This window comes from Bufo bufo, chromosome 3 (genome assembly GCF_905171765.1).
Source record: "Bufo bufo chromosome 3, aBufBuf1.1, whole genome shotgun sequence".
In the NCBI taxonomy this organism is placed as follows: domain Eukaryota; kingdom Metazoa; phylum Chordata; class Amphibia; order Anura; family Bufonidae; genus Bufo; species Bufo bufo.
In genome coordinates this window covers 431,497,264-431,513,438 of record NC_053391.1, presented here as the reverse complement: position 1 = coordinate 431,513,438, position 16,175 = coordinate 431,497,264, and the positions used below count along the sequence as shown (strand labels likewise).

At 43.4% G+C, this 16,175-nt stretch overlaps 1 protein-coding gene across 1 annotated transcript in view; it reads right to left on the bottom strand.

Moving 5' to 3' along the window:
• DMD (dystrophin) overlaps positions 1-16,175 on the bottom strand; it is a 3,443,536-nt gene that overhangs the window by 1,556,161 nt on the left and 1,871,200 nt on the right. The window contains 1 exon segment of the mRNA XM_040424996.1: positions 3,450-3,603. Coding sequence (XP_040280930.1) covers positions 3,450-3,603 — 154 coding nt within the window.

Genomic DNA, 16,175 nt, shown 5'->3' with positions numbered 1-16,175 from the left:
CTAGGCCATTCTGTGGCTTCCTCATGCTGCTGTCACCTCAACACTATGTAAATGGGCCACTCTGTGGCCTCCTCATGCTGCTGCCATCTCCACATTGTCACCTTGCCAGTCTTTGGTCTCCTCGTGCTGCTGCTATCTCAACACTATGTCACTGGGCCACTCTGTGGCTTTCTCATGCTTTTGCCACCTCAACACTATGTAAATGGGCCACTCTGTGGTCTCCTCATGCTGCTGCTGCCACCACCTCCCCACTATGTCACCTTGCCACTTTGTGGTCTCCTCATGCTGCTGCTGCTACCTCAACACTATTTCATTGTGCCACTCTGTGGACTTCTCAAGCTGTTCTCCCACCCTCCCCATTCCATAACTGGGCCACTATTTTGCCTTTTTGTCCTGGTTGAATCATCATTTATTTGACCCTTCTTCTGATCTGTCAGAAGGAAGGAAAATGAGACGCACAACGGATCCTGTCTGTGTAGCATAGTAAGGCCCGTATGGTCCTTAGACCAGTTTCATGCTTGCTGTAGACCCTTCCTCTATTATGTATCTTACATAACTTTATCGACATGTACTTTCAATCAATTTTCTTTTTATCCCTTTAATAGCAATAAACAGTAAGAGCAGAAACAACAATGCAACATGTCCGTCATTTATCAGCCCCAAATTTAAGTCATGTTTAGACCTGACAAGGATCGAAAACTTTACTTTGTTTCTGCATGCCCCTCCCATTCCAAAGTTTATAATAATTTGCTTATAGACCAAGATCTCACTAAATGCCATTACGTTGCCTAATTGGAAAAGGCACTTGAAAAAAATCTTCAGCAAGGCAGAGATATCATCTTTTTTTTTTGTTACTCCAATGGGATCTCTCGCTGTATATGTGTGAAAGAAAACTATTCAAAACTATCTCAAATTTTTATTTTTTTAATAGGCTTTTTTCCTCGAGTTAGCTGTGACTCTAATGCTGACACACTGTCACATTACTGGTCGGGCTGTCCCTTGGTAAAACAATTCTGTCATGAAGTTAATAATAAAAGGTGTGCTCCCCCAAGATTTCACTCGCTGTGGAACTAACCTTTCATAATTGACACAGCCAAGGTTTATCTTCTTGAAGAAAAATGTACCCATTTTTTGTCATTTTAGCAGAACTTTAATCTTGCTGAAATGGTGGGACTTATACCTCTTCCCGCCACATAAACAGACACACACACACACTTCTGACATATAGACTACAAAAGTACACCACATTTGTAAGCTAGAAGAGTTTGCAGGATACAACTATTACTTTAGAATATAGAAACCCTGACTCGATTTCATAACTAGGAAAACCTAACTCCTTTTCCGCTTCTAGACTTTATTTATGTACTACAGCACTCTAATTGACTTTCATCTCTTTGTTGGTAGCCTAACTTTTTGGTTTTAATATATCTTTTAAAGGTTTTCTACCACTTCGTTTTCACATAATTAGCTTTCAGACACTAGCGATCCGCTAGTGTCTGCTCTACCAAACAATCCTAATATAATAGCTTTTGGGGCAGCCCTTTCGCTAAAAAAAGAACTTATATTGATATGCTAATGAGCCTCTAGGTGCTATGGGGGCGTCATTAGCACCTAGAGGCTCGGTCTACCTTCACAAACTGCCGCCGCCCAGAGCGTCCCTCCAGCCCTCCCATCTCTTCTGGAATGCGATCCTCCCCGTGCGCGTCTGTATTCGGCGCATGCGCAGTGAATGTCTGACCGCTTCCCTGCTCAGACATCCCCACTGCGCCTGCGCCGATGACGTCATAGTGCTCCGTGGAACAGGCGCAGTGGAGATGTCCGTGCAGAAAGCGGTCAGACATTCACTGCGCATGCGCCGAATACATACGCACACGGCGCATGAGAATTTGTCCGCTGGCTCACAGGGAGGATCGCATTCCGGAGGAGATGGACGGGCTGGAGGGACGCGCTGGGCGGCGGCATTTTGTGAAGGTAGACCAAGCCTCTAGGTGCTAATGACGCCCCCATAGCACCTAGAGGCTCATTAGCATATCAATATAAGTTCTTTTTTTAGCAAAACGGCTGCCCCAAAAGCTATTATATTAGGATTGTTTGGTAGAGTAGACACTAGCGGATCGCTAGGGTCCGAAAGCTAATTATGTGAAAACGAAGTGGTAGAAACCCTTTAAATGGTGTTTAATGGTGTTTCAGGGGAACTCCGCCATGAAATGTCCTTGTGCTTCATGGTAACAAATTAATTTGCTCACAAAGAGTACCCCACAGTTATCTTGATGGAAGATCCCATGTGAAATCTCATGCGCGAAGATGTTTGATGTCACCACACCAGCCAGTGTGATGACCACGCAAGATTTCGCGCTGGAGTGTATTAGTAGTAGATTAACTCCGACACCCTTCAATGGTCATCTCAAATGCCTCGATCAGCGCTGAACATGGTATCTGAGGGATTCAATGACGGGGGAGAACTTTGCTCATCTCTACCTTTAAATCTTCAAATATGCTGCTTAGACAAAGATTTTAAATGTTTGCTTTTGCTAGCCACCACTAAGTGCAACTTGGGAACTTGCAGCATCCCTCAGTCCATCTAGTGGCAACTGAAGTAAGTCAGCATGTTATCTTTAAAATCCATGTCTATACAAGATTTATCAAGAACACTGAATTTTGAACTTATTTAGAAAATAAATTATGTTTGACTATTGTGAAACATGCAAGTATGCTGTGGCTTTTAACATACACTACATCACAAAGTCATTAATCATATAATTCATCTGAAACAAACCCACAAATCCCTATGCTTTGAAATAAGTTGATACCCTCATTACTTGGTACTTGCATCAACAAAATGCTACAGATCTTAATTTGTTCTAAAATAATCAAATTCACTTGAGATTTTCTCTTAGTTGCCATATTTTGCAAACAAAAAAGGAATTTTGTGTGAATGTACACTCCTTGCCCTCAAATTTTACTTACTATAACCTCTATTGTATAAGACTATATATACACAGTTCTATCCAACATATACAGTTATATCTCATTTCAGATGTCTAGGATTACGTAAATCTCTTCAATGCTGCATGATTGGTTCTAATGCTTTGAACCTTTTGAAAATCAATACACTTTTTAATGTATATTCAGCTATTGTGTAATGACAGTTGTCTAATGCAGATTGTTTTGTTGCTTAGGATTGAAATTGAAAAGCAGAGAATGTACTACCTTGCTATGAAACACCAGTTTAGAAATTTCATATTACTCTGCAAGATTTCTTTGCTGATTAATAAGCAACACATACAAACCCAAGAGAAATAAATCTTGTCATTCAAAGAGAATGCATAGTTTACAGTCAGAATTTCAACCAGCAACTGTCAGACCATCGATTAAGGCAAGTATTTTTGATAACAGTCTGAAAAAAACTAATTCAATATTTGGCAATTATCAATTTTTTTAATTCCTACCTTCACCCTCTGCAGGTGCTGTTTAGCCTTCTCCAAATCTCGTATTTCACCTTGCTGATCAGCAAGAACTGTCTCAGCTTCACCTAGCCACTGGTTGAGGTTATTCATGTCATCCTGTAGTTTCATCCACTGTTCCAGAGACATATCAAACTTCCTGAGAATGAGAAAAATCTGTGTTTCAACCAAACTGTAATTGCAATTTGCTGGTACACTCTAGGAGTTAAATATAATATTAGAATCTAAAACAGTTAAAGTTATGTATATATAAATCAAAAGTAAAACAGAATTAATGTTTAAAGCTAAATCATTTAATAACAATTTTTATAACCAAATTACAGTAGCATGGCTTGTACCTTGCTGTTCTGCATTTACCCCAATAACATTTTTCTGCTTTTTTATGTTACCTTTTCCAAACAGCTATCAACAACTTGGCTACTAGAGTTAATTTGATTATTGGCAACACATTTTTCATTACAAAAGGTTTACAGAGCCCATTATCTGTTATTATTAGTAGAGAATATCAAAAAAAGGTTCATAATGAAAATAAATGAATATAGTAAAAACAAAAAAAAAGTAACCTTTAAGAATATAATCAATTGAAAACCTTTTCTCAGGGGTATATATGGTCCAGACCTATGGGTTTGTTAAATTATATGGTAAAAAAAAATTGTATATATGAACAACATAGTAAATTCATAATTAAAGTGCCAGGAGGTAGACATGTGAATGATTTGTATCAACATAAGTAGTGATCAGTGAATTTCTTGAAATTCAATTCGAATTTGATTTGGCAGAATGGATTGGGCTATTCAGTTTGGGTCCCAAACTTGAAACAAAAAGGGCTCCAATTGCCATGCAAAGTGTTGTGGATGACATTCTTCTATTCCCTAGGACTGTATGCAACTCATTTCAAGCTTTTTAATGCCAAGCCATCAAAAAATTGACAATCACTTTAAAAAACAAACTGCACTGTTTTTATGCTTAAACAAAAGTCTGATAATTTTTCGCAATTTGATGCAAATGCCTGCTAGTGTGTTTACACACACTGCATGGGGTCATGTAACCTTCCTTTTATTATCTTTTCTGTCTTCTAATTTGAAAAACGGCTTGTGTTAAGAAATTTGGCAAAATCAAATTGCCAAAAATTCTGACTCAAAATTTACCTAAATAGTTCAGAATCAATTTGCTCATCTCTAAACATGAGCCACATTATAGCACATTACAATACTACATTTCATAAAGACCACAGTGTACACACTTGTACTCACTTGTAGCTGAGAAACTGGATTTTTCATTTTTTTTTGCAGAAATGGCTGCATGATATTTTCTATTCTGTCAGATGCTCCTTAGACCGGCACTGGCACTTCGTACACCTAAGTATTCTCATATCAGTGCTTACAGCATATATTTTCAGAGGAAGACATTTCATAATTCAAGTTAAATGCCCATGGAGTATCATTTTGTGCACATTTAGAAGTGGAACATATCAATGTTTTTCAGATCTCAAAGCTTTCACTTGTTTTTAAATTGCTACTCCTACCTGTGAAGAATGTTACAATGTGTCTGCTACTGTTGTAAATTGCTTTAACATCCTTTTGCTAATCCACACTGGTACATAAGGATAACATCATTAAACATTTCGGGGGAGATTTATCAAAGACCATCATTTTACACTGATCTTTCAAATGTTCTATGTAGTGATGGACAAACATCGGCCGGGACGGGTCGCAAACGCGATCAGATGTTCGCGAACTGCAATTTTGCGGCGGGCCCCATTCACTTTAATAGCAGGCGAACCTGAAAAACATTCAGCTCATATTTGCAGCCACCAAATACTTACTAGAAGTGCACAAATTGTCCCACAACATGGACAGTGACATACCAGAGGGGGATCAATGGCAAAAATTCCCACAAAATATATGTATTTTAATGAGGGGCCATTTTTATGTGTCATAATGGGAAACTCAAAAATGTGCCCTGCTGGAGCCTCCAAAAATTTTATTTTAGGCCACGGGAGTACAGACTCCAAACATTAGGTATTCAACGGACAGAAAACATCAAATGATTATGTGGCTGGAGGTATAGTAGACGGTCATTGGATATCAATTTTATTGCAGGCCAGTGGACTACAGGCTCCAAAAATTATTCATTCACCGTACAGAAAAGAACAATTGATAATGTGGCTGGAGGCAATTTAGGTGGTCACGGTATAACAATTTTACTGTTTGCCAGTTAGATTACAGGCCCCAAAAATTATGCATTCACCGTACATAAAAGATCAAGTGATTATGTGGCTGGAGGTATATTAGACGGTCATTGGATATCAATTTTACTGTAGGCTATTACAAATACATGTCAAATACATATGTTTAAAAGAATAAAAAATATAAAATTGGATTAAAAACATGGCTAACGTAATCCCCCCTCTTGAAAAAAAACGAATAAAAATTGTTGAAATTCGATAACACGTGGTTGTCACAGGTGTTGAATTCCTCCGAGGTCCCAAACATTGGGCATTCACTGAACAGCAAAGGCCTTTTATGCCGCTGTATTTGCATAAGACAGGGACCATGAGGAAATTCAATTGAACGTGGTCATCACAGGAGTTGAATTCCTCTGAGATCCATGCCTCATTCATTAATAATAATGTGAGTTAGTCCACACTGTCATAAGCTAGGCGAGTGCGCTTAACGGTAATAAACGTCCTTTTGGACAGGACACTCGACGAGGGACAAGCCAAGATTTCCATGGCAAATTGTGCCAGATCTGGCTACAGGTCAAGCCTGCACACCCAGTAGTCCAGGGGTTCCTCGCTTCTCAGAGCGTCCACATTGACCGTTAACCCGATGTAGTTGGACACCTGTTGGTCTAGGCGCTCCCTGAGGCCGTATTAAGAGGGCGGCTGTCGATGGGTGGCTTGCAAGAATGATCTCATATCCGAAGTAACCAACACATCTTGCGCTGTAGGATTGGTTCTAGCAAATGTTTCTCTGTGGGTGGAAATTCATCTGCCAGTGCATTATGTCACTAGGCCATTCTGTGGCTTCCTCATGCTGTTGCCACCTCATGACTATGTAAATGGGCCACTCTGGGGCCCCCTCATGCTGCTGCCACCTCCACACTGTCACCTTGCCAGTCTTTGGCCTCCTCGTGCTGCTGCCACCTCAACACTAGGTAAATGGGCCACTCTATGGCCTCCTTATGCTGCTGCTAACTCAACACTATGCCACCTTGCCAGTCTGTGGCCTGCTAATGCAGCTGATAACTTAACATAATGTCACTGGGCAACTCTGTGTTCTCCTCGTGCTATTGCTATATCAACCCTATGTCACTGGGCCAGTCTTTGGCCTCCTCATTCTGCTGCTGCCACCTCCGGACTATATAACCTTGCCACTCTGTGGTCTCCTCATGCTGCTGTTAACTCAACACTATGTCACTAGGCCATTCTGTGGCTTCCTCGTGCTGTTGCCACCTCAACACTATGTAAATGTGCCACCCTGTGGCCCTCTCATGCTGCTGCCACCTCCACACTGTCACCTTGCCAGTCTTTGGGCTCCTCGCGCTGCTGCTATCTTAACACTATGTCATTGGGCCACTCTGTGGCTTTCTCATGCTGTTGCCACCTCAACACAATGTAAATTGGCCACTCTGTGGCCTCCTCATGCAGCTTCCACCTCCACACTATTTAACCTTGCCAGTCTTTGGTCTTCTCGTGCTGCTGCTAACTCAACACTATGTCACTGGGCCACTCTGTGGCTTTCTCATGCTTTTGCCACCTCAACACTCTGAAAATGGGACACTCTTTGGTCTCCTCATGCTGCTGCTGCCACTACTTCCCCACTATGTCACCTTGCCACTCTGTGGTTTCCTCATGCTGCTGCTACCTCAACACTATTTCACTGGGCCATTCTGTGGCTTCCTCATGCTGTTGCCACCTCAGCACAATGTAAATGGGCCACTCTGTGGCCTCCTCATGCTGCTGCCACCTCCACACTATGTTACCTTGCCTGTCTTTGGCCTCCTCGTGCTGCAGCTATCTCAACACTATGTCACTGGGCCACTCTGTGACTTTCTCATGCTGTTGCCACCTTAACTCTATGTAAATGGGCCACTCTATGGTCTCCTCATGCTGTTGCTGCCACCACCTCCCCACTATGTCACCTTGCCACTCATGCTGCTGCTGCTACCTCAACACTATTTCATTGTGCCACTCTGTGGACTTCTTAAGCTGTTCTCCCACCCTCCCTATTCCATGACTGGGCCACTATTTTGCCTTTTTGTCCTGGTTGACATCATCATTTATTTGACCCTTCTTCTGATCTGTCAGAAGGAAGGAAAATGAGATGCACAATGGATCCTGTCTGTGTAGCATAGTAAGGTCCTTAGACAAGTTTCCTGCTTGCTGTAGACCCTTCCTCTATTATGTATCTTACAGAACTTTATTGATATGTACTTTCAATCAATTTTCTTTTTATCCCTTTAATAGCAATAAACAGTAAGAGCAGAAACAACAATGCAACATGTCCGTCATTTATCAGCCCCAAATTTAAGTCATGTTTAGACCTGACAAGGATCGAAAACTTTACTTTGTTTCTGCATGCCCCTCCCATTCCAAAGTTTATAATAATTTGCTCATAGTCCAAGATCCCAATAAATTCCATTACGTTGCCTAATTGGAAAAGGCACTTGAAAAAATCTTCAGCAAGGCAGAGATATCATCTTTTTTTTTGTTACTCTAATGGGATCTCTCGCTGTATATGTGTGAAAGAAAACTATTCAAAACTATCTCAAATTTAAATTTTTTTAATAGGCTTTTTTCCTCGAGTTAGCTGTGACTCTGATGCCGGCACACTGTCACATTACTGGTCGGGCTGTCCCTTGGTAAAACAATTCTGTCATGAAGTTAATAATAAAAGGTGTGCTCCCCCAAGATTTCACTCGCAGTGGAACTAACCTTTCATAATTGACACAGCCAAGGTTTATCCCCTTGAACAAAAACTTACCCACTTTTTGTCATTTTAGCAGACAAACCTTTAATCTTGCTGAAGTGGTAGGACCTATACCCCCCCCCCCCACATAAACACACACACACACACACACTTCTGACATATAGACTACAAAAGTACACCACATTTGTAAGCTAGAAGAGTTTGCAGGATACAACTATTGCTTTAGAATATAGATAACCTGACGCAATTTCATAACTAGGAAAACCTAACTCCTTTTTTCGCTTCTAGACTTTATTTATGTACTACAGCACTGTAATTGACTCTCATCTCTCTGTTGGTAGCCTAACTTTTTGGTTTTAATATATCTTTTAAATGGTGTTTCAGGGGAACTCCGCCATGAATTGGACATTAACTGAACAGCAAAGTCCTTTTATGCCGCTGTATTTGCATAAGACAGGAACCATTATTTGTTCTGGGTGGTGGCGGATATGTGTGGTCTGGCATGAGGAAATTCAATTAACATCACAGGAGTTGAATACCTCTAAAATCCATGTCTCATTCATTTTTAATAATGTGAGTTAGTCCACACTGTCATGAGCTAGGCGAGTACGCTTAACGGTCACGATACCCCCTGCTGCACTGAACGTCCTTTTGGACATAACACTCAACGAGGGCAAGCCAAGATTTCCATGGCAAATTGTGCCAGATCTGGCCACAGGTCAAGCCTGCACACCCAGTAGTACAGGGGTTCCTCGCTTCTCAGAGCGTCCACATCGACCGTTAACCCGATGTAGTCGGACACCTGTTGGTCTAGGCCCTCTCTGAGGCTGGATCCAGAGGGCGGCTGTCTATGGGTTGCTTTCAAGAATGATCTCATATCCGAAGTAACCAACACATCTTCAAACCGCCCTCTTCTTGCTTGCGCTGTAGGATTGGGTCTCACAACTGTTTCTCTGTGGTGGAAATTCGTCTGCCAGTGCCCGCAACAGCAGAATGCAGCATCTCTCAAAGCAAGGTCTGGAAATGCTGCATTCTGATAGCCCTCTGTGATGCTGGTAACATGTCCGCCATTTTGTGTTTGTACCAGGGGTCTAAGTACATTGCCACCCAGTACTGGTCCTTGCCCTTTATGGTTTTTATATGGAAGTCCCTCTTCAAACACTGGAGCATGAAGGCCCCCATTTGCACTAAATTTATTGCGGTGGAGCGCCCTGGCTCCTGCTCATTTCCCAGGAGAATGTCGTCCTCCGTCTCCTCCTTCCATCCACGGACAACACCAGGGATCCCAGAAAAGTTTAAAGCCTGCTCCTCCTCCTCATCCTCCCCACAGGCACCATCCTCCTCTAAATCCTCTTCAGACTCCTGATGACCTGACTCAGATGGAGTAGCCCCCCTGGGAATTCATTCAGCATTTCGACTTCCTCATCTTCCTGCTCCTTGAAGGCTTGATCAATGACACAACGCAATGCACGCTCCAGAAAGAAGGTGTAAGGTACAATGTCACTGATGGCACCCTGGCTGCAACTGACCAGTTTGGTGATCTCATCAAATGGCCGCAGAAGTCTGCATGCATCGCAATTGAGCAGCCACTGGAGCAGTGAAAAAAAAACAAGCCCCCCTGAACCTGTCCTGCTGCAGAGGAGTACAGGTAGTCGTTAACAGCACATTTTTGCTAGAGCAGCCTATCAAGCATATGCAAGGTGGAGTTCCAGTGCGTCAGGCAGTCACAAATCAGACGTCTGATGAGCAAATGGTGTCACCGCTGAACGTCAGCAAGGTGAGCCATGGCCATGTAAGATCTTCTAAAATGGCCTGAGATTTTCCTGGCCTGCAGCAAGACGTCCTGGCCCCAGTGTACTTGGCAATGAATTGCTGCACGACTAAGCTCAGAACGTGTTCCATGTATGGCATGTGTGTAATTTTGCCCTATTTCAGCATGCTCAGCAGATTAGCACCATTGTCGCACACCACTTTACCAACTGTCAAATTGAGTGGGGTTAGCCACTGATCGGCCAATGACCGCAGAGCTGAAAGCAGTGCAGGATCGGTGTGGCTCTTGGCTTCCAGGCACAACAGTCGCAGCACAGCATGGCAACGTCACACCTGGCACATCTAATAGGTTCTGGGGAGCTGGGGGAGTGCCACGGAAGAGGCAGTAGCAGTGGAAAATGAGGAGTCATCTGAGGAGAAGACCGAGGATGGAGTAGGAGGAGGAGAAGAAGAGGCAGGTCTGCATGCAATCCGCGGCGGTAACACCAAATCCACACTGGTGCCACGGGTTGCATGCTTGACATCCGTCAGAAGGTTCAACCAGTGAGCAGTAAAAATTATGTACCTTCCTGCCCGTGTTTGCTAGAGCACGTATCTGTGGTCATATGTATCTTGACACCAACACAGTGTGCCAGAGATACATTCACTTGCTGCTGAAATTGGCCATATAGCTGTGGGATGCCCTTCTGGGAGAAATATTTCCTTCCGTGGACCTTCCATTGCGGTGTGCCAATTGCCACAAATTCTAAAGGCCTCCGAGTCCACCAGTTTATATGGCAGTAGTATTCCAAAGAGCACCTTTCGGATTTCACTGGTCATTTTTTACAGAATTTGATTTCAAACTCCTTACCACACATTTGGGCCCCTAGAATGCCAGGGCAGTATAACTACCCCACAAGTGACCCCATTTTGGAAAGAAGAGACCCCAAGGTATTCGCTGATGGGCATAGTGAGTTCATGGAAGTTTTTATTTTTTGTCACAAGTTAGTGGAATATGAGACTTTGTATGAAAAAAAAAAAAATCTGCATTTTCCACTAACTTGTGACAAAAAATAAAAATTTCTAGGAACTCGCCATGCCCCTCACGGAATACCTTGGGGTGTCTTCTTTCCAAAATGGGGTCACTTGTGGGGTAGTTATACTGCCCTGGCATTTTCCAGGGGCCCTAATGTGTGGTAAGTAGGTAAATGACCTGTGAAATCCTAAAGGTGCTCTTTGGAATATGGGCCCCTTTGCCCACCTAGGCTGCAAAAAAGTGTCACACATGTGGTATCGCCGTATTCAGGAGAAGTTGGGGAATGTGTTTTGGGGTGTCATTTTACATATACCCTTGCTGGGTGAGAGAAATATCTTGGCAAAAGACAACTTTTCCCATTTTTTTATACAAAGTTGGCATTTGACCAAGATATTTCTCTCACCCAGCATGGGTATATGTAAAATGACACCCCAAAACACATTCCCCAACTTCTCCTGAGTACGGCGATACCAGATGTGTGACACTTTTTTGCAGCCTAGATGCGCAAAGGTGCCCAAAGTCCTTTTAGGAGGGCATTTTTAGACATTTGGATACCAGACTTCTTCTCACGCTTTGGGGCCCCTAGAATGCCAGGTCAGTATAAATACCCCACATGTGACCCCATTTTGGAAAGAAGACACCCCAAGGTATTCAATGAGGGGCATGGCGAGTTCATAGAAATTTTTTTTTTTTGGCACAAGTTAGCGGAAATTGATATTTTTAATTTTTTCCTCACAAAGTCTCCCGTTCCGCTAACTTGGGACAAAAATTTCAATCTTTCATGGACTCAATATGCCCCTCACGGAATACCTGGGGGTGTCTTCTTTCCGAAATGGGGTCACATGTGGGGTATTTATACTGCCCTGGCATTCTAGGGGCCCTAAAGCGTGAGAAGAAGTCTGGAATATAAATGTCTAAAAAAATTTACGCATTTGGATTCCGTGAGGGGTATGGTGAGTTCATGTGAGATTTTATTTTTTGACACAAGTTAGTGGAATATGAGACTTTGTAAGAAAAAAAATAATAATTCCGCTAACTTGGGCCAAAAAAATGTCTGAATGGAGCCTTACAGGGGGGGTGATCAATGACAGGGGGGTGATCAATGACAGGGGGGGTGATCAATGACAGGGGGGTGATCAATGACAGGGGGGTGATCAATGACAGGGGGGGTGATCAATGACAGGGGTGGTGATCAATGACAGGGGGGTGATCAGGGAGTCTATATGGGGTGATCACCACAGTCATTGATCACCCCCCCTGGAAGGCTCCAGGGAGACGCCTGTATGTGTTTTGCAGATCCGATCCATCTATCAGTGGATCCGTAAAAATCATGCGGACATCTGAATGGAGCTTTACAGGGGGTTGATCAATGACAGGGGTGTAATCAATGACAGGGGGGTGATCAGGGAGTCTATATGGGGTGATAACCACAGTCATTGATCACGCCTCTGTAAGGCTTCATTCTGACGTCCGTATGCGTTTTGCGGATCCGATCCATCTATCAGTGCATCCGTAAAAATCATGCGGACATCTGAATGGAGCTTTACAGGGGGGTAATCAATGACAGGGGGGTGATCAGGGAGTCTATATGGGGTGATAACCACAGTCATTGATCATGCCCCTGTACGGCTTCATTCAGACGTCCGGATGCATTTTGCGGATCCGATCCATCTATCAGTGCATCCGTAAAAATCATGCGGACATCTGAATGGAGCTTTACAGGGGGGTAATCAATGACAGGGGGGTGATCAGGGAGTCTATATGGGGTGATAACCACAGTCATTGATCATGCCCCTGTAAGGCTTCATTCAGACGTCCGGATGCGTTTTGCGGATCCGATCCATCTATCAGTGGATCCGTAAAAATCATGCGGACGTCTGAATGGAGCTTTACAGGGGGGTAATCAATGACAGGGGGGTAATCAATGACAGGGGGGTGATCAGGGAGTCTATATGGGGTGATAACCACAGTCATTGATCATGCCCCTGTAAGGTTTCATTCAGACGTCCGGATGCGTTTTGCGGATCCGATCCATCTATCAGTGCATCCGTAAAAATCATGCGGACATCTGAATGGAGCTTTACAGGGGGGTAATCAATGACAGGGGGGTGATCAGGGAGTCTATATGGGGTGATAACCACAGTCATTGATCATGCCCCTGTAAGGCTTCATTCAGACGTCCGGATGCGTTTTGCGGATCCGATCCATCTATCAGTGGATCCGTAAAAATCATGCGGACGTCTGAATGGAGCTTTACAGGGGGTTGATCAATGACAGGGGGGTAATCAATGACAGGGGGGTGATCAGGGAGTCTATATGGGGTGATCAGGGGTGATCAGGGGTGATCAGGGGCTAATAAGGGGTTAATAAGTGATGGGGGGGGTGTAGTGTAGTGTAGTGGTGCTTGGTGGGACTTTACTGAGCTACCTGTGTCCTCTGGTGGTCGATCCAAACAAAGGGGACCACCAGAGGACCAGGTAGCAGGTATATTAGACGCTGTTATCAAAACAGCGTCTAATATACCTGTTAGGGGTTAAAAAAACCACATCTCCAGCCTGCCAGCGAACGATCGCCGCTGGCAGGCTGGAGATCCACTCTCTTACCTTCCGTTCCTGTGAGCGCGCGCGCCTGTGTGCGCGCGTTCACAGGAAATCTCGCGTCTCGCGAGATGACGCATATATGCGTGACTGTGCGCAGGGCTGCCACCTCCGGAACGCGATCCTGCGTTAGGCTGTCCGGAGGTGGTTAAGTCAAAATTTGGCAGGGGTATGAATAATTAAGGGAAGCACTGTATGTGAATGTATTATTTATAGTTTGCATAACATTATAACTTTCAAACACAAATAACATAAAGAACTGCTCACCTCCTGGAAATGCTTTTTAAATTTTTTGATAAATGGTATGGCAGCTGGCAGATAAATGCCAAAGCATAAAACTTGTGGAATATCAGATATATTAAGTGAATGGAGTGCTAGTGAACACAAACAGATCTGTGAGCAGTTATGAGGGAGGAGATGAATGGAGAGATTTATTATGTCCTGGCGTCACTTTTGTGGCTTGAAAAAGTTGCAAAAACCATGTTTGTGACTTTTTAAATGCCACTTATGACAAATTTTATTGCAAGTAACGTTTCTGTGCCACCCTCACCACTTTCTAAAAAGAAGATATAGTGAGGCAAGAGAGTGGATAGGGTCAGTAGGTCTGCCACATTTATCTTCACTTGCACCTATTTTCTTATTTTTCTTCTTCTGTTTACTTCTGTCTTCAAGAAGTACATGACAACTCTGAGCTGCCATTACATTCTGACTCCCGCCCTGCTGGACAATGCTTGAACCTCATCATAAATTAGGTGTATATTCCAGCAGCACAGGACTAGAGATGGCCTTGCGGTTCACCCGGCGGTCATTTTGCGGCAAACTTTGCTCGTTTGCGATTCGCCTAACATACGAACATATGGCTATATTCGCACGCGCCATGATTTTTTGCATAACGCCGAACTTTGACCCATGACACATCCATCTGGTGATATAGCAGGTTTGAATAAAAATGTAAAAAAAACAGATGTGCACAACATAGGGTAATTCTGTGAGTACAAGAATGTAAATGGTGATAAATTACAAGGCTCACCTTGCGTGGTTATGCAAATGTAGGCACAATACTAATGAAAGCTTGTCAGGAGGACCTGGACGCCAGGGATGGCGGTCTGCAGCCACAAGATCGCAAAGGATCTTCTTGTTGGAGATGCTTGGAGTCCCCAAGAAGATAATTGGCATAAAGAAAGCGGATACGTCCCACGGCGCAATAAAACCGTCAGCCAGTCACCAGGGTCAGGATTAAGATCTTTTAATGCAGCGATACAACGCGTTTCGGGGAATCACTCCCCTTCATCAGGTACAAAAAAGCTGCACAAGTTAAGCAGCACAAAGCTACACATATTTATACATACAAGCACCGCCTATATGGGGGTCACAGGGTCAAAGGAGGTGTTCCCTAAATGGGTTTATGACAAATAAAGTATACATATCAGCACGGTCCTCATAAAGAACCGAAGGTGTCCACAAACTTGTTTTACTTTCACATTAAATAGCAAAAAATAACAATGCTCTATACTTATTAAATGAAAGCCTCATGGTCACATGACAGAACGACGCCCATAAAAAGGCCGGCACTTAGATGAAAACCAATTAGAAGCGCATCAGGAAGCGCATCTAAAGCGTCCGATAAGGCGCATGCTAGTGAGGTAATCCTACCACGTGTTCCGGACCCGCATCACATGAGCGGGGCCGGATCACGTGGGAGCCGTTGCCAAGTAACAGAGACGCTCCGATGGCGCGGGAGCAGTCTGCTGTTTAGAATCATGTCACATGTTCCGGACTAGCATATAGTGACCACGTGACCTGGCGATAGGGGCCGGGTCACGTGGAAGGCGCTGCCAGGTAACAGGGACGCTCCGATGGTGTAGGAGCAGTCCACTATTACGGAGGCAAAGAGAGGTGCACGGTCAATGCAAATCTCGCTAGGGGAGCCATATTAAACCATACATGTGACTGAGCACCGGGGGCACCCTGATAGTATCGCGGTGATCCCGCTGATGTTCAAAAAGATGAGACTCCTGAGTAGGAAAAAAGGAGCGGCATCTTTGGGTAAGCTAACTCTAAAATGATAGACAAAAACGAATGGTTATAAATAAATGAATGAATAAATAGATAAACGAATAAAATGCATATATATCCCTGTAGGGTAATACATGAATATAAAAATACCACATAAAAGGTTTTTCTGGTAATGCACGCATATCCAGAAAAAATAGTAATCTATTAAATAATCAATATACATGATTACTAACAATCATCACCGCAACATCTGTATAGTAAAAAATGGGCTCATGGACATGTGCACATATGCATAAAAATGCACAGATGCACACACACATAGGCACACCCTTCCAGATGCCGACCAGCGTGATTGCTACTAAAAACATTAGTATACCTG